Raw genomic sequence first — 17987 nt, 5'->3', positions numbered from 1 at the left:
TTTTTCATTCCAGGACAACGCTTTGCTACCCCGTCCCTCTCCTCCGTCTCCCTTTCACTCAGCACCGCGTAACCTCCACCGGCAGCCCCAGTGCTGGCAGCGGCACCGAGTCCCCTGCGGGCGCGGAGCCAGGTGACGCTCAGGCCGCGGAGCCGCACGCAGCCCCGGCCGTGCCCGACACGCCGGGGCCCACGGCAGCCACGTCTCCGCCGACAACCCGAGGGCTCGAGACCCGGTCCGTGACCCGCCGAGGGACGCGCGGCGCCGCGCCGGTGGCTCCTGGCCGGCCCCGGGCACCTGTCGGGATGGCGCCCTTGGGCGCGCCGAGCCCGGCGCCGCGGTCCGCCCTGCGCGCGCACACGGCGGCATCCGCGCGCCCTTCCGCGCGCCCCGCGACACCGGCGCGGCTCCACGGGCACGTGCCCCCCGCGGCGCCCCCCGCGCGCTCCCGCCCCTTCACCGGGCTCTCGCCGCGCCTCCCCCGCAGGGCGCCACGGCCAGCCGCGGGGCGCGGGGTGCGGCCGGCGGCGCTCCCGCAGCAGCGCCCGAGGGACAGCGCCCGAGGGACAGCGCCCGACCGCAGCCGCCGCGCCCCGCCCCGCCCCGCACCGCCGCCAGGTGCGGCGCCGCCCCCTTACCGGGCTCGTGCTCGCCGGGGCGGTCGGAGAGCTCGATGACCAGCAGCTCGCGGCCCTCGGCGCTGCGCCCCACCGTGTAGATCCTGCTGATGGCCGGGCACTGCAGCCAGACGGCCACCAGCGCCTCCCGCAGCTCGGCGTAGCGGTGGTACTCGAAGGAGATGCCCTCCTCGGCGCTCAGCCGCCGCCGCCGGCTGGCACCCCCCGGCCCCGCCGCCGGCTCGGCCGCCGCCCGGCAGGCAGCCAGCAGCCCGCAGAGCGCCAGCAGCACCCGCGCCCGCACCGCCATCCCGCCCGCCTGCCCGCGGCCGCGCAGCTGCCCGGCCCCGGCGGGAGGGAGGGAGGGACCGAGCGAGCGGGGGGCGGGGCGGGGAGGCGGGACCGGCCGCGCGGGGGGGCGCTCCCGCAGGGGGGGGTGGGGTGCGGACCCCGTGGCGGCGGAGCGCGGGGAGCGGCAGCGGCGCGGGGCGCACCGGGCAGCCAACACCTGCGCGCTGGAGCGGCCCGGGGCGGGGCTGGCGCGGCGCTGCTTCGCGGCCCGGTGAAACACCCTCCCCCGCCGTCACCCGCTCCCGAGAGCCGGGGAGCAGGCGGCGCCGCGGGGGTCACACCGCACCGCGCTGCTGCCGTGACACGGCGTGTGCGATGGGTCCCACCGGGAGGGCGGCTGGCGATGGGCCGTGAGGCAGCGTGGCCCACCGCAGGCAGCGAGAGCAGCAGCACTGGCTCCCCGGTACTGGCGGTACTGGGAGAGCGCGTCCCGCGTGCCCAGCGGGAAGTGGAGCCTTCGCCGCACATCAGTGAGCCACCGGCTGCTCCAGCCCGCAGCCACTGCGGGACCCCCGGCGCCACCTGGGTCCCCTCCCGTCGCTATAGGCGTAGGTGTTCAGAGTGTGCCGAAACAGCCCGTACAGGACAACTGATAAAAGAAAACGGCTAAGTGCTAAAGAGCAACTTCCACATTAGTGTTTTTCATTGTTTTTAAAGGACAGAAAGCCTCACTGGAAAATCTGGAGACCTTCAGAATTTTGAAAAGTTTGAAAATCACACTCCCGTTTTTCCTTCTACAAACAGAATCTTGTCCCTGATAATCTAATACATATTTTACTCTGATCTGAAAGGGTGAGCCTGTATAATGTCCTGTTCCATCACCAAATTACATCAAATCAATTTTCAGAAAGATCTGTTAATAACCCTTTGTGATCTTGGGGATATTTTCCTAAATTACAGGTTATCTAGTTCCAACCAAGAAGATAATGGAAATAACATCTTCCAGGAGAACATCTTCATTGATGCTTTGTGATACACCAGCTCAGAAACTCATCTAACACCTGAAACTCAAGACCTGAAAATGCAACTATTACATACAAATACTGACATCTCCATTTGCCTAGAGTCACTTACGCTCGTTACCTGTAAGTGTCCTATCAGTCCTGGGCTATTGGAGGTGTTTCTTCCCAGCAAGCACCAATGCTCACTCACCCACTCCTCACCATCATCCAGCACCAGCTGGGTTCAGAAGCTTCTCTGCCCAGCGGAATTCCAGGGTTACAAGAATGCGCCCATGTGCAAAGGGACCTTCAGAGCACTTCTCAGAGCCTTCAACTCTTCATTCTTACTGCAACAAAACTTTGGGAGATGCCCACCATCACATCGCATCAGCTCTGGGGTTATGACAGTGCAAATTTGCTCTAAGCATTTTCCAAGACTTGGATGCTGATGCGTTGTTTTCTCTTCCCAAGACCACTGCTCAGCCGCAGGATCACAGAAGTGCCATCCCTCTGACAGCATGAAACGTATTACAAATTTGTTGATGACTTCACACTACTTTAGAATTATGTTCAGTACGTGCAACGCTCTCAGAGCTCCAAAAGGAACTGCAAATAAAGGTAGCTGACCTAGCATTCAAGAGATCCACATTCTTTTTCAGTTTTGTTGGCTACATTCATCACAGGCTAAATATTCCTCCTCTCCATCACTTTCCCTTGCACCCTATACACAAAGTAAACAAATCTGCTGATGTTGTGATTTTAAACTTTTTTAGTATCATTTTCTGGGAGAACTTTCTGATCAGTCAAAAAAACCCTTTGTGCAGTGTAGCAACTGCATTGGCTTCCCTTCAAATTTATTTGCCCAAAATACAGTGTCACTAGAAGATGCAAGTAAGCTCAGAAATAATCTTTTTCTTTTCATCTCTTCAAGCAGTGAATTATTATTCCACTACACAAAACTAGTCTCACGACGAGATCTGAATGGATTTACACTGATTTCCATACTTATTAACCACCCCTAAAATAATTAAGAAAATGAGTACCTATAAAAGCACATGCACACACACATCTTGTATAAAACAGGGCATTTTATATACTATGGAATGTTTCATTTTGAGTTCACATGTACTAAATTTTTTTTAATACAGGATTAAGAAACGATGATTAGATTCTCAGGCATCTTAGGAGCATTCGCAGAACTGAGCAGGAGGAATAAATCTGTGACTTCCTTTGGATCTGATCCCTCCCCGTTTTCTACAGTTTGGAGATGAGGACTGTCATCACAAGCAAAGGCCAAATTCCCTTGTAATATGGAAAAAGGTTCTGCACTTCCCTCAGAGGAACACCCTAACTGCAAGGGCATTCTCAGCCTATGTGCGTAACCAGGCTTCTGGGCAGGGCCTTGTAAGCCTATGACACTAACTAAAGCAGGGAGCAGAGCTGCTCCCCGCGCAGAAAGTGTCCCCATCAGCAGATTTCAAATCTGGTTTACCTGTCTCTTATGTCTGTATATGGACACCAAATAGTAGACTGTATTTTGCTGCCTAATAATTTGGTACTGGTGAAGAAAATTTCACTGACATTTCCAAAAATATTTATTTATAGGCAAATATATATATATACACACACATATATATATAGTAATCATATATATTGACATATCACTACATTTTTTTGGCCAAAACAATTTGCTGAATGTGATTCAAATTTCAAACACTTTTGACTCGCCTGAATCTTTTTCAGCAAATCATGATTCACCAACAAGTATATAAATAAATCTTCCCCAGAAGCCCAAAAACCCTCACGCTCACAGAGTTCTGCTTGCAAGACTTGAGTAATTCTGAACCTTTTTTTTATTTGTGTGGCAAGACAAGCAGGCTGAGGCAACCGTTTTCTTGTATAACCCAAAATGAGAACCATAAAGCTACATCCATTCAAAACAAGAGAAGCACATTAGAACAGCACAAATCCTAAAAACACTCTATGATGGAGGCCACACTATTAAAAGGCAAAGTACGGTTAATAATTACACCATGGAAATTCTCAGTAAACTTCTCTGATTTATATTTGGAAAGAAGTGAGAGGGTGCATTATACTGCATGAAGACGACTGTTTTTTTCTAACATACTAGGAACACAAGTAGGATGCTGGCCATAACGCATGCATAAGGAGAAGCGTGTTCAGATAAGCAAGACCAAATCACCAGCTGGTCTTTAAGCCCCCCTCGGAGGAGGGCTATCTTGGGCCTGCTAGTAGCCAGTTACATCACATTGGAAAGCCTTGGAAAAAATCTGAAAGACTAATTAGGGTATTCACACAGCACAGCTATTCAGAGAAAACAGCTATGGACCATATATGTCCTAAAGGACCAGGTAAAGGCTAGGAAGGGTTTCAATCAAGAAATTAATGATAGAGATAGAATAGTTCCAATCAATTTTACAAAGGGAACAGTTGATCTCAGTGTTGACAACTTTCTGGGCGAGTAGGTAGAGATAAGTTGTGGAAGAAGCTTTCACAAAACTTGCCTGAATGCTTATTATATACACATACTATACCTGGCAGCTCTGGTCACTGGAAACTGTCAAGGCAGAAGCTTCTATCACCAACCTCCCCAATGTCTCACACAACTCAGTGGCTCTGTTTCTTAGCTGCTTGCAAAACAGGGTTGAGATACGGAAAGTTGTGGCGTTTTCAGTACTTTGACAACAGGCTTAACAAAAGGCAGGTCAAAGGAAATATAAACAAAAAAAAATGAATATTTAAAAATGCAAATACAGACGAGGCAGTTAGCAGGAGGTTACAGAAAGGGAAAAAAACCCAAAACTACCCCACCTTCCAGTTATGTATTGCAAGACTGAATCTTTTATTGTCTCCCCACCTGTTAGATGACTCACCCATGTTACTGAAACTCAACCCTATCAGGTGTTCATGAGCTTACTGTGGTGGTGAACCCCCATACATGTAACAATACTGCACAGAGCCTGTTCATAGGCTGCAACTCAAATTTCACATCTATGTACCTGACGTTTGCACTTACACGCTGTGTACCTACACAAATGGCTGTGGCTTATTGCTGCCCCTTCCTTCAATTTGCGGGAGTAATCACTGCAGCGGTGTTAGGTCCTGGAGACTGAACTGCAATGCCGTTCCTGAGAGATGGCACGGCTACAGCACCAAACACTCACACAGAGAAACACAACAATTAGTATTTCAAGTCCGGGGGCTAATTTATTCAGTGATTACATAAATGTGAATCAAAACTGATTAAAATTTGCAGATGACAAAAAACAGTGAATAATAAAGATACAGCGGGTCTGGAATGTGATTTAGATTACTTGGTAAGTTGAGCACTTTTAAATATTTCAGAGCAGCAAATTGCAAATTATGCTGAAGAGCAAGAAATACAAAACACACTCCTAACAGTCTGGCAAGCAGTATTGCTGGTAGCATGGAGAGAACACAAGAAATGGGTAACTTGACTGTGTTTTCCAGCATAGTGGTGCAGAACAGCTAATTTTATCTTTGAATGTTTAGGCAGAAGGACAACGGTTAAGAGGAAGGATGTGATTATACCGCCAAGGTGGTATTAGAAAGGATGATCCGGGGACACAGTTCTGATATCTATGGGTGAAACAAGACATTGACAATCCAGAGACAAGCCACTGAAGGGATCTGAAAAACAGAGGCTACGCCTTGCTGTGGAAGACATTACATAATCCAGTTAGTTGGTGAAAAATACCATTAAAAAGCAATTTGATTGCTGTGCTTACTACCTTCACGGATAGAAAATTATAACTAGAACCCATGGCAAAAGGTTGCCTTCTCCCTGTTAAAAACTCTGTTGAAACCTGCCAGTTACAGGTTTTGATGGCTGAGACTTACCCGAAGGCTGCACCTGGCAGAGAGAGGCAGCAGCAACGGGACGGAGATTTGGAAGCAATGGACCAGGCACCACAGTCAGCAGTAACTAGCTGTAGCCATAATGTAGGTTTCGGTATCATTTTTCAGTAAAATGCATGTTAAAATCTAGAAACATACTGCACTTTTCTTTAAAATTATCTTGAAACAGTCTACCTCAGCAGTCACTCATTATAAACTCAGTGATGGAAATAAATTAAGTCATATAATCTACAAATAAAATCATAGTATCAATCATTATTTTCTGGCAAGCTTTGCTGTAGCGTAACATAAACCTTACTTAGTATTTCACATCAGCAGCCAAAAGCAGTTATTTTGCAATCCTAATCTTAACAATTCATTACACTTTTCAAGTTTCCATGTTTTTTTGACACAAAACCCAAGAAATTAATTCATCGCTTTTACAGGACTTAATTATTGTCATGTCCTATGGGAGAGTACGAGCTGTTATTTCCCACAGATAAGCATTACTTAAACTAAACTGGACTTTCAGAAAAAGATTAAGTTGTGGAAGATGTTGCTCCCCCTCTTATTCCCCTATCCTACCACTTCTAAGAGTTAAATCTGTCTCCTGGCTAAAGAGGATAAAGAACAACAGATTGTGTGAGGTTTTGTTGTGCCTTGTGAAGAGCCAGAGACTGTTACCCATACATTGCTCTCATTTTTTTTGCTGTTGCACAAATACCTTTTAGTATTCAGAATGGCACACACTCTCTATACTGTCTCTCACTAAATATGAAAAAAAAAAAAATCAGTGCAGTCTTATTTAATAAAAGGCCTAAAACCTCAAAAATCTAATTTCCTGACATAGTTCTTGATATTCATAGAAGATACGTAGTAATGAAGCAGGTCATTCACCAGGCAGCATCACTACGTTCGGTAATACATACAAGGTTCTGCATTTGAAAGGCGGCGTGCGGTGGTAAAACGCAGATCTGCCCGAGTCCTGCGGCAAAACAAGCCTGTCATTTTCAAATGCAAGTTCCTCTCTCTAACAGAGGCACATTTTTTCAGCAAAAATTAAATTTATAAAGCACAGCTTGCATAATTCTCCAGAGATCTGTTAAAGAAAGATCAAAAGCAATGATGTCATCACATCGTACACTAAGGATGTGTAAAATAACCCAAACCCCTGAAATAGCAATGGGTGTCAGAAAAAGATGGATTCAAGGGCTGAACAACAAACCTAAAAAAAAAAAAAGCAAACACCATGCACACTACCTAAACTGGTGGCGTAAGCAACGTGTTAAAATTACACTCCTTATTTTAAAAACCTCTTTTAGAACGGAATATATGTTTTAACATTATAAGTCATCCTAAAGCTTTTAGTGCTCTGATTGAGCTCTCCAGTAGCTGAGGAGGCACCAAGCTCTTACAAATACCTTTACTGGGGTATTTAAGCAACTGGGTCATAGCTGTACACAATTTTGTGACAGGGTGCATATAGGCACAAGCCAGCAGGCTGAGAACCACTGAATAAAATCCTGTATGCAGGAAAAATCCGAAGCACTAAAAGCTCTTTGTATTTTTAGGCTAGGGGTTCAGTAAAGTAAAGCTAAGTATGGCTGCAGCTGCAGGACGAGAGTGGGAGTTGAAAAAGCAAAGAGGATAATGGCCATCTCTGAAATCTGATTAAAAAGGTTGCTTTGGAGAGTTCAGGCTGGCAGTGCGTATGGATTCAGCAAGCCTTAAGTACCAGTCTCTGCTATAAAGTGAACACAGGATTTCAGCTTCCATTCACCTGCCGCAGTCAAGTTTTTTTACTTCCTTTTACAGAGAAGGGGAATAACACTGATTCAACAGGGATACAGACAGAGAAGTAAAAGCTTCCACAAAACACATGCAGAAGAGAAATCTGAACCACTCCCACATCTCAAGTAATATCTGAATCACTCTGAATGTCATTAACACCTTGGTTTTTTTGTTAAGACACCTGATCTCATCTGCACTTCCACAGGAGTGCCTGTTCAGAGTATTACATACACCAGACTTCATGTGAAGCGGCATGAAAACACAGGTGGTTTTGAATAAGCAAAACACTCTAAGCGTCTCTAAAGGGGTTACAGGGTAGATGAAGTGGTATTTGAAGTCTGTATTTTCATGTCAGCTGCTCTTCAAAGTGCAAGACCTTTGCAAGGGTTAAGCCCTTCTTAAATACTTCCACTGTTATGTCCTGGGCAACAGACAGAGTAGATTCAACAATATTAGACTACTGCTTCTATTAGGAGTACAACTCAAATAGTAGATTTTGAGATTCTAGTTTGGAAAGCTGTAGCTTAACTTGAGAATGCACTTGGCCCAAAAGTTGTCACTACACTGAGTAGCTATGTAATCAGTCCCTCAAAACACAAACCAGCGGTACTTACAAGATGTTCTCCGTCTCCATTTTTTACTGCTGTCTCTGTAAGAAGTTTAACAGTTTAACTGCTGTAGACCATACTAACAGAAACAATGCTGCTTCATTAAAGAGATTAACAGAGTAAGACACTATATCCTATATGGTTTCTATTAAAGCTTTGTTTTTAAAAAACGTATGAAAGGTATAATACACGCATCAAACCAAACCACATTTATTTCATCAGTCACAAGTGCAAATATAGCAACAAGTCAGTTCAGCAAATTACAACACACAGACAAGAATGTAATGTAAATGCTAAGTACACTGACAGACCAACTTCAAAAGAGCAGCAAAAAACAGTTTCTTCAATTAAAAACTTCTATTCTTTTTACCCTGTAATCTAAAATAACGTAATAAATCTGGATCAGGAATGTCTCTGCTAACTCGTGTTTAGCCAGGTATTCAGTTATTAACAGTTCGCATTATCCAGTGTGCAAAAGGCCAGTCCAAGCTCCCCATTAACAGATGTTTTGGTTCTAAGCAACTTTTATCCAGTATTTAAATAATACAGTTCTTATACTAGTTAATATGTTCTGCTATTTGAAATTACAAATTTAAGAATATATATTTTAAAAAAAACTAAGTCAAATTTCAGTGTACATATACAATTCCACCTGGATCCAAAGTGGGCAACATTGAAGATAAAACTGAATATTACTTCCACACACACACCCCCCCCAAAGAAAAAGGATAGACACAAGTCATCTCATTTTTTTTGCATCATCTTTAAATCTGTAGTTAAAATATATGCAGTGCTTATGTATAAAATAGAAAGCATTCCCATTAGGAAGATGCTGCAGTGTAATTAGCTGTTTTTGCCTACCACTTAGTAGCCAAGGAACAAGATTTATGCTTAACACCCAATCCCTATTTTGCTTTACAGAAAAGCAAAAGTTGACTACCAGTATTAGCATCAGAATTTTTACACTGGAAATCTAGTTAACCTTCTTCTTTGTTATGAGTTGTTGCTTCTTCTCTTTTTCTTTATAGGCAATGAATTGAGAGTCTGTACCAAAGATTCTATCCCACCACGTGAAAGTTGAAGCATAATTGCCGATAAAGTTCATGTGATGGAAGTCATGAAAACGAGCCCCAGCATAGAAAGGCACCAAGTGAAGAGGGTTCAGTGGAACATCATAACCACTACAGGGGAGGAAAAAAAGATAAAAAGTAACTAGAGTGAGGACTTTTTCCAGACATAAAACACAAAACATAGGCCATAACTTGTCATTTTTATATAAAATGAAAAGATTTTTTGGTATTATAAGACCTTGCCATAATCACTGAAATACTGGCGTAATATGAAAACCAAGACCCCTCCTATCCTAGCCAAATACTTCTGTAAACTCCCCACAACAGCTTTGGTACTCGCTGGCCTTTTCAGCTCAGTGTACTTGGCAATACAAAAACATTCAAGAAAGTCACCAATAAATAAATAAATAAACTCACAGTGGGTGACTTCCTGCTGGCTTAGCACCTTTTCCTGACTCAGTGTGACATTAGGAAGGAGGAACAGTAACACTATCTTTTCGTGACAAGCTACGAACCTCAGCTCAGCTCCTCCTCAAACAGCATCTCAGATCAACTACAACTGTAGTATTTCTAGTCTTATTTTCAGCTTATTGCAAGTTCTTCAAATGTTTGAAATATACAATTAAAATAATATTAAAAGCACTTCGTTTAGAGCGATTTCAACTTTTTTGCTTAGTAGTACTGGAAGGCATCTTACCACCACCTAGTGGGGAGAGTGCAAGGTGACTTGTTACAAACACCTCACGTAATTGTCAAAGGAGATTTGTATTGCATCAATTACTTCATGGTATGTCACAACATACACTTCTCAGTCTACAAGCAACATATAATGAAACCCGCAATGATTTGTACAATGAGTTCATTAGTAGCTCACATTCCACTAAAACACTTGACACAGCTTACAAGAAGACACCATATGCTTCCTAACATATCTACAAGACGTAAGGTCAAGTGTTAATACTGGCATTTTAAAAATGAACTCCTACTGCCCTCTTCCTCTTGAACACAGGAAGAAAAGCTCATTCATTTACAGATGGACCCAACCAAACCTACTGGGATTTGCACTAGGATTGTGGAGCCAAATCTGAAAGAAGTCAGTTTTACTACAGAAACAGGAATACTTGTCCTTTGTATTTACAATTAACAAACAGACAAAAGCAATTTATGTAGTTGTTTTAAAGACAGACAGTGGTTGTAGAGCCTAAAGTTTCTCTTGTCCAGCAAAACTGTCTGACAAAGTACTAAATGGAAAAAAAAATCTTAGCTGGAATATCACTTTTTGTAATTGATTTTTGGTGTTCTAACATGCGTAAGATCACTCGTACACCAAATATCCTAATTTGTACAGCCAGACATCCTAATCAGGCATCTAGCTTCTGAAACCCTCCTTGTCATGCTCTAGCTGATAGCCTACACTCTTAATCAGCAAGATTTGCTACTAACACAACCTCAAAAGAGAAAACTGGTAACTGTTCAGGCATGTTGTTCTTTGTAAGACAGGTAAAAGCATTTCAGTGCAAAATAAACAATAAATCTCAATGACAGAGACAGGTAAGTTGGAGACAGACTTAGGGAGAAGAGAAGGCAATGAGGATTTCACCTGTGTACATCAATGGTTTCCATCAAGCGACATATCACCCACGCCCACAGAAGAATCACATGGTTACAGAAAACAACAATCCCAATAAAAAAGCCAGTTCCAAGGATAAGGGTTTCCAGAGGATGTGCATATTCTGCTTGCATTCCAAATGGAGACTATAAAGAGGTAACAGACAGGAAAACAGTCACCATTTTTGATTTTATATACCCCCAAATCAGAATCACCATCTTGCAGTACTCTCCCGTTCCCAGCACCCCACAAGACTACAACAGGACAAACTGAATGATGTTGTGGGCAAAGGAAATGGTACAATTGAGCAAAGGCCTTAACACGGGTGTTCAGCTCCTCGTTGGGAAAACAGTATTCCAAAGACATAAGGATTATCATCCCATTAGTGATTCCAAACACTTCACTACTAGTTGAAACCTTTTGTTTAGGCTTACCCTTACCCCAGGCCAGTGTGTTATTTCAGGAATATTAAAGCGTTTGGCAAGCTCCTATCAGTTTTGCTATGCATCTAGTCTTGGAAGCAGAAGAAAGAAGGAAGCCAAAATATTTTCAGAATCGGGATTCACTTAGTTTATTTTTAAAATAAAAAATAAAAAAATCCCTCAACTTTGATGATTTTTTTAAAATAAATTTCTACCCTTCAAATGTTTGAGACAGAAATAAAACATTTTCTTTCCTTTACATATGTGTGTGTATATACACACACACACCCCCCAGTCATTCCTACATTTGGTTTACCAAAAAAAACATTCTACTGAGAGTTTTCAGAAGTAGAACACCATACAAAGAACAATTTAAAAAAATTTGATCTAATGCTGAAGATTTTAAGTTTGGTTATCGGAAGAAAAATAAAGTCCACTTTGGCTTATGGACTTTTACCATCAGGGAGAGTTTTTAGTGAAACTGCCATTAGTCTACAGATGACTCCCGTATGAACTACTAACCACTCTCAAGAGTAACGGGCAGAAGCTGCTCCTGTCAGAAACCTGAGGGGCTGCCAGGAGCAAGAGGAAAACAGTATCTGCTGCTGCAGATGTACATAAATATGAACGCATCAATCAATACCAAGCCTCTCTACTACTGGCAGTCTGTATAAACCAGCCCTAACCCAGCAGCTTGCAGCTGACCTTAGGCACAGTACAAGTTACACACTGAAACACAACACACACACCGTAGCATTAACACTTCTGTGACCCAAAGCCAGTGCCATCTAAACATGGCGATACTACCAGGTGTAGGCACTGCTGCACCCTACCTTACTCAGACAGTGCCACCTCCAGCCAAGCACGGCTCATTACTTTGTGCTTAGTGTCAGCTCCAACACCGATACACACAGAGCCACCCAATATATCTCCATGCTGCACTGTGCTCTCCATGCAGATTCACACAACTGGCTATACTGCTTCCACGAGGCCCATACCCAAAGCTACAATCCTTCCCCGAATCAAGTATGCTGCACACACGATGCACACACCCAGGCTGTGCAGGTTCATCTTCTGGGGATTAGTATGCCCTAAACAACACCCTAAATGGTGGAGAACTGACGAACAATCAAAACCAGAAATCTATCATTTCCCCTCCCCTAACAATGAGACCTATAATAAACTTCTAAAAGCCTGCTGCACCTAGCTCCACAGATATGATCAAACTTTAGCAAGACTGCACTCTTTCATTTCCATTAAATGAAATAAAATTACAGGAGGTGTTTTCAGAAACAAAATGGATGCCTGTTCCTGACAAAGAGCTCAAGAAAAGACATCTATCACAGTATTAGAGGGATACAAAATTCTTAAGTCTTTCAAATAAGATGTTTAAACAAGTTGTATGAAACCTTATATACTAAAAACTATTAAAAAATATCAAGGAATACATACAACAAACTCATGGTGAACCTTATGGATATACTTGTATATTCTCTTGTGATGCAGCAATCTATGCAGGAAATAGTGCCAGGCATCCTCAATCACTGCACATCCAAAACACTGGGCAACCAGAACATACCTTTAAAAAGCAGAACAGCTATTAGTTATAGAATATACTAGCAGATGCACAATCTTGATGGAGAAAACAGTTATCTACCAGTAAGGGTAGGAAATGTTCAGCCTATTACTGACTGAATAACAGTGCATTATTAACACTGTCTTTTTAACATACTAAAAATGTTAATGACCAGGTACATGGGCTACTGGGCTTATCAGCTCATGTGTTGATATGCTGAAGGGAGTCAGCACGCAGTATAGCAAGCTGTCCTTCCAATGTTACACGTGCAGTCTGTAAGGAACACCCATAGACTGTGTATGGCCTAGATATAAAAATACAGAGCTACGTCAGCTGTCTAAACTAAACAGAAAATAGCATTCCAAGAAAGATGACCTTCTTTTGCAAAGAACCACTATCGAGGCAGGGGTGGCGTGGGGGAGGAGGCAGCATTTATAATTAATTCAGCTTTGTTTAAAAGTATATCAGTTTAGTGCATAAGGAGGAAAATGTCAAGCAGGTGGTACATTGTCTCCTTTGAAGGACACACTGCTGCTATGATATAAAACAAGGGAGGGGGAAGAAACACTTAGGAGGAATAAAAAAATTTTCCATAAACCCCCCCAGAAATCCAGTATTAAACCCATGCCGTCATGAAGCTTGCTTCGCTTCCATAAACTCCCTCCTAATCTCCCTTCTGAGTATCAGATCCATTTGGGGCCATTTAAAGAACTCTTGTAAGTTTTAATCAGCTCTTCTAGCAATTAACCATCAACAGAAGCAAGACTAACAAATACAGTTCACATCTCCAAAAAATTATTGTGTATTAGAATTGACGATGCTATCTGTTAAATATTCTGCCTTCAACATACTCAGCATCAACATGTAAGAAAAATCTACCTACCATCTAGGCATCTCTTCCCACTCATACGGGATGTTAAAGTACTCTGTGAAGTAATAGGTGCCACAAATCAGAGGAAGCTGAATGAAAAAGTGATTGAAGAGCAGCGTTTTGAAACACTTCCACTGTTTTTCCCATGTTTCTGGTTTATCCTAAGAAGCAGCAAAAAGAATCAGTTGTATTAGATATTTCTATTGCACATAACCATAGTGCTGCAAAAACTACTTTAGAGGCAGTTCCATTTCACCTTGGAAGACAGATAGCAGGTCTTCCAATAATAAAAATTAACTCAGGCAATACAAATTACATGGGATTGGATTCAGCTTTTTCAAAACCTCATTTTTCTAAGCTAGCTTTTTATAAAATATGAAGTAAGCCTCTCAACAGAAGCTGTCTTTGCCAGTCGCCCCAAACTATTCTTTTTATCAGTTAGCAGGAGCACTTTATTTTCAACAGCTGAACGCAAATCTAAGTTCGCTTTTCTTCTTTACACCACAGAATGTATTTCTACAGCTAGAATAATACAAAGATGCTGAAGACACAAGCCTATGAAGAAGTAAGTTACCTTGATAACTTCTAGTTTTTGCAGGGAGACATTTCACTAATTCCTATAGTAATTTAGGAGCTGGCATTATTAATTTCCAATTCAAATTACAATGAACTGGAGGAAAATTACCATCCTTAAATACAGATTGTGACTTTACTATCAATTAGGAGCACACAGTCCATCCCAGGCTTCTCCATCGTTAAAAAACTTCAAAATCCTTTCAAGACAGTGCGCATAGAGGTTCTCTGAAAGAGATGCTTGCTATTAAATAAGCACACTGCTTAATTATTTCATAATATCAAGACACACCTCTACTACCAGATGCTATTACACCTTCCCCTGTTGACACATAAACTATATAGATAACTTTGCTAACATAAAGATTGACATACACTTTTCTCTTTATACCACCATGGTGGAAAGGACACCCTCCCTCAGAAAAAACTCCCTTCCTTCCTCAAAATTCACTTCTCTTGCTCTCCTCACACACATTGGAATTTTTTTCTGTCAATTCCAGGACGTCCAAGTGATAGAAGAAATGGAGTCATACAAATTGGAAACTAGGATACTGCAGTTATACATTCTACTTCACGCATCTATACAGACAAATCAGTAAGCTTGTAGTTCACAACTCTGTCTTACCTGCTGAATTTTATACTTCTGCATGTATGGTATAAATTGGAAGACAAATCCAGGTACACAGAGTAAGAAGTACGAAACTTCATGAACTATAAGTGATCCCCAAGTTGCAATCTGGAACTTTGTGTAGTTATCCAGCATGTAATTCCAGGCATTTTTAAATGGTTGCTGCAGAGGATTGTCAGGCAAGAAGGAGTCTATATATTCCACCGCCAGATAAGCAGAATTCAAGATATTAACACTGTCGTTCACTGCCATCGTTCAAACATAAACCATCACAATTATAGTTCTGGTACAGTTGTCTGTAAGTAACCTGCACATTTTGAGAAAAAAAATAATAAACAGCAGTTCACCTTCAGGAAAAAAAAACCACGCTACCTATGTTAGCTGTCACCTAGTTTTAAAGTAAAGGGAAGGGAAAAGCAGATTCTCTTTCTACAGAACAGTCTAAAAGAACAAAGCTTAAGATTGGTTTGAGAGGCAAACCAATTTGAGAGGCAATCAGCTCTCAGGTTTTGAGATTAGGAGCAAAGGGATAAAAAAAATATTAATTATTACACAATTTCATTTCAAGCTTTTTGCAAGATAATTGTATTCTGTACTAAAAGATCACAGAGAGGTTCAAGTCAGATCTAAAAATTAAATCAACCCCAATCTCTGGATTATCCAGCCTCATTCTTCTCATAGCTGTGAGCCAGAATCCACACAAACTACAACACAGCAGACTGCCTTTATAGACTGCAGCTGGCTCGAGGCAATCCACCTCTCTGTAAGCAATGGAGTTTTTGTCACAGTTTGCAAAAGCACAGGAGCAGTGCTCCTGCAGGCACCCCAAAGTTCTGCCGCTTCCACAGAATAGAATGAGTGTTGGTTTGGGTTGGAAGGGAAAGGTCATCTAGTCCAAGCCCCTTGGGCTGGGACAGGGGCATTTTTCACCAGATCAGGCAGGTGAAAGCCCCATCCAACCTTACCTTGAATACCTCCAATGATGGAAGCATACACTGCTTCCCTCGGCAGCCTGTTCCAGTGTCTCACCGCTTTCAGAGTAAAAAACACTGTCCTTATGCCCATATACCCAATCCAGACCTACCTTTTTAGTCTAAAACCGCTGCCCCTCGTGTTGCTGCTAGAGACCTTCACAAAAAGTCTTTCTCCATGGTCCTTGTAAGGCCCCTTTACTTACCGAAAGGCCGCAGCGAGGTGTTCCCCGAGGCTTCCCTTCCCCAGGCAGCCCGGCCCCAGCCCAGCCCCCCCGCAGGCGCTGCCCGGCCGCCCCGCGCCGCCCCTGCGGGTCACGGGCCCCCGGCCGCCGCCCCCGGGCCGGGCCCAGCACAAACCCCGCACCGAGCGCGGTATCTGGCATCAGTTGGCGTGTTTCCCTCTTGGCAACGGCACCACGACGCTATCGCTCCCATTAAAGCACGAACACCACGACGGACACCGTGCTGAGAAGAACGCGCAGCAGCAGCCGCCCAGCGGGCCTCCAGCCCGAGCTCCCGACGGGCGGGCACACGCGGCTACTCACCCTCCGGGAACGCCGCCGGCTCGCCGAGGGACCAGGCTACTCCGGGGTCCCAGACCGTCCGCGGCCCCTGCGAGGAAGAGGAGAGACCCTGGCACACGCCACCCGCGCTCGGGGCGATGGCGGCGGCGGCGGGGGAATGCCCAGGGGAGACGCCCGGCCGGCGGCACCCGCGCACGGCCGGCCCTCCCCGCGGAGCAGCCGCACAGCCGGACGGGCGCCCACACCCCAGCAGCGGCACCCCCGGGTCAGGCCGCGACAGCCAGCCAGCCAGCCCGCCCGCCCTCGGCTTCCCCTGGCGGGGCGCCCCCTCACCTGGGTGACGGCAGCAGCGGCACCGACCACACCCGCGCCCGCCACAGGAATAACACCCGCCGGCACCGGCACCGCCGCCTCTTCAAGAGCGCCCTCCCATTGGCCGCTCGGCAACACCCCGCGCGGCGCCCATTGGCTGGCTGGCGGCAGCGGCGGAGAGTCAGGCGTGAGGAGGGCCGGCACGGCGCTGCGGCTCCCGCGCGCCCATTGGCTGAAGGGGTGGAGTGAGGATAGTGCGACCCCGGCCCGCGGCCAATGAGGCGGGAGGGACGCGGGCTGACGTCGGAGACGTGATGAGGCGGGGACCGGTACCTGAGGCGGGCGCGGCCTTTCAGCCGCCCCGGGGCCGCCGGTGGTGCCGCTCCCTGGGGTGCCGCCCCTGCGCTCGCCTCTGCTCTTCGCACGGCCGGCCCGGGCGGGACCGGCGGCAGAAACCGCCGAGAAAGGCAGCCTGGCGGCAGGCAGGCAGAGCGCGGGCCGCGGGTGCGAAGGAGACGATCGTTCCGAGGGAAGCCGCCGCCGCAGCTCGTTCCCGCCGCTGCGTGTGAAGCGGGCCGTGCCCCACGGCCACCGCCCTCTCGCTCTCCGGGGGGCGGCACGGCCCGTGGGCGCGCAGCCGCGACCGGTGGCGACCGTGCGGGGGCACAGGGGCTTGCGTAGGAGAACTGACATAACCACCCACAGCATAAATAAATGACGAACACAAGGTATGGCAGGGTGGCAACGGGCCAGAACCGTACGCACCGAGTTCGGTATCCTGCCGGTGAAACTCTACAAATACAAATGCACAGCCTCAGTGAAAAGTTCCTGCTGAAGCCCGCTACCACAACGTGTCACACCCCGGCACCCACAGTGAAACGCCATCATCGATGTAAATGCAGCCTCTGCCAAAACCCTGCGCCACGCCAAGCCATGAGCTTCGCTGGAACTTGGAGGTGGCCACTACACCTTCACTCACTGAAGACCAAAGCTTTCCACAACAGACCTGCTGCAAATGAGCGATATTTACATGATCGGTTCCTAAACCTCAGAAGTTCTTTTCAATATGCTTGCATTCAGGTCTTTAGAACCCCAACCCCACCCCCAAATCTCTTCACCGATGTACAATTCTTTGATTTGAGACTTGCATTCAGAAACACGTGTTTTAAGCCATATGTTGGCATTAGGAAGCAATATACAAACTTTTATTAGAAGAAAATGTCTCAAATATGACAATAACT

At 45.4% G+C, this 17987-nt stretch overlaps 2 protein-coding genes across 3 annotated transcripts in view; both read right to left on the bottom strand.

Moving 5' to 3' along the window:
• Positions 1–992, bottom strand: part of CPE (carboxypeptidase E) — a 58276-nt gene extending 57284 nt beyond the window's left edge. Inside the window, exon 1 of the mRNA XM_055795065.1 lies at positions 639–992. Coding sequence (XP_055651040.1) covers positions 639–927 — 289 coding nt within the window. The 5' untranslated portion in view covers positions 928–992. The remainder of the gene's footprint in view (positions 1–638) is intronic.
• A 7389-nt stretch (positions 993–8381) lies between these two features.
• Positions 8382–16857, bottom strand: MSMO1 (methylsterol monooxygenase 1). Of its 2 annotated transcripts, XM_055795067.1 has the most exons (7): positions 16768–16857; positions 16456–16522; positions 14934–15243; positions 13748–13896; positions 12741–12867; positions 10858–11012; positions 8382–9368 (listed from the first exon to the last, which is right to left on the bottom strand). In XM_055795067.1, exons 3-7 carry the CDS (start codon positions 15186–15188, stop codon positions 9161–9163), a joined length of 894 nt encoding a protein of 297 aa, XP_055651042.1. In that variant the 5' UTR covers positions 15189–15243; positions 16456–16522; positions 16768–16857; the 3' UTR covers positions 8382–9160. The 2 variants fall into 2 exon arrangements, with proteins under 2 accessions (XP_055651042.1, XP_005230555.1); XM_005230498.4 differs by lacking the exon at positions 16768–16857 and having other exon boundaries at positions 16456–16542.
• Between the last annotated feature and the right edge of the window lie 1130 nt (positions 16858–17987).

The sequence above is a fragment of the Falco peregrinus genome, chromosome 2, assembly GCF_023634155.1.
Source record: "Falco peregrinus isolate bFalPer1 chromosome 2, bFalPer1.pri, whole genome shotgun sequence".
NCBI classification, from domain to species: Eukaryota; Metazoa; Chordata; class Aves; order Falconiformes; family Falconidae; genus Falco; species Falco peregrinus.
This window is presented reverse-complemented; position numbering and strand designations above follow the sequence as displayed.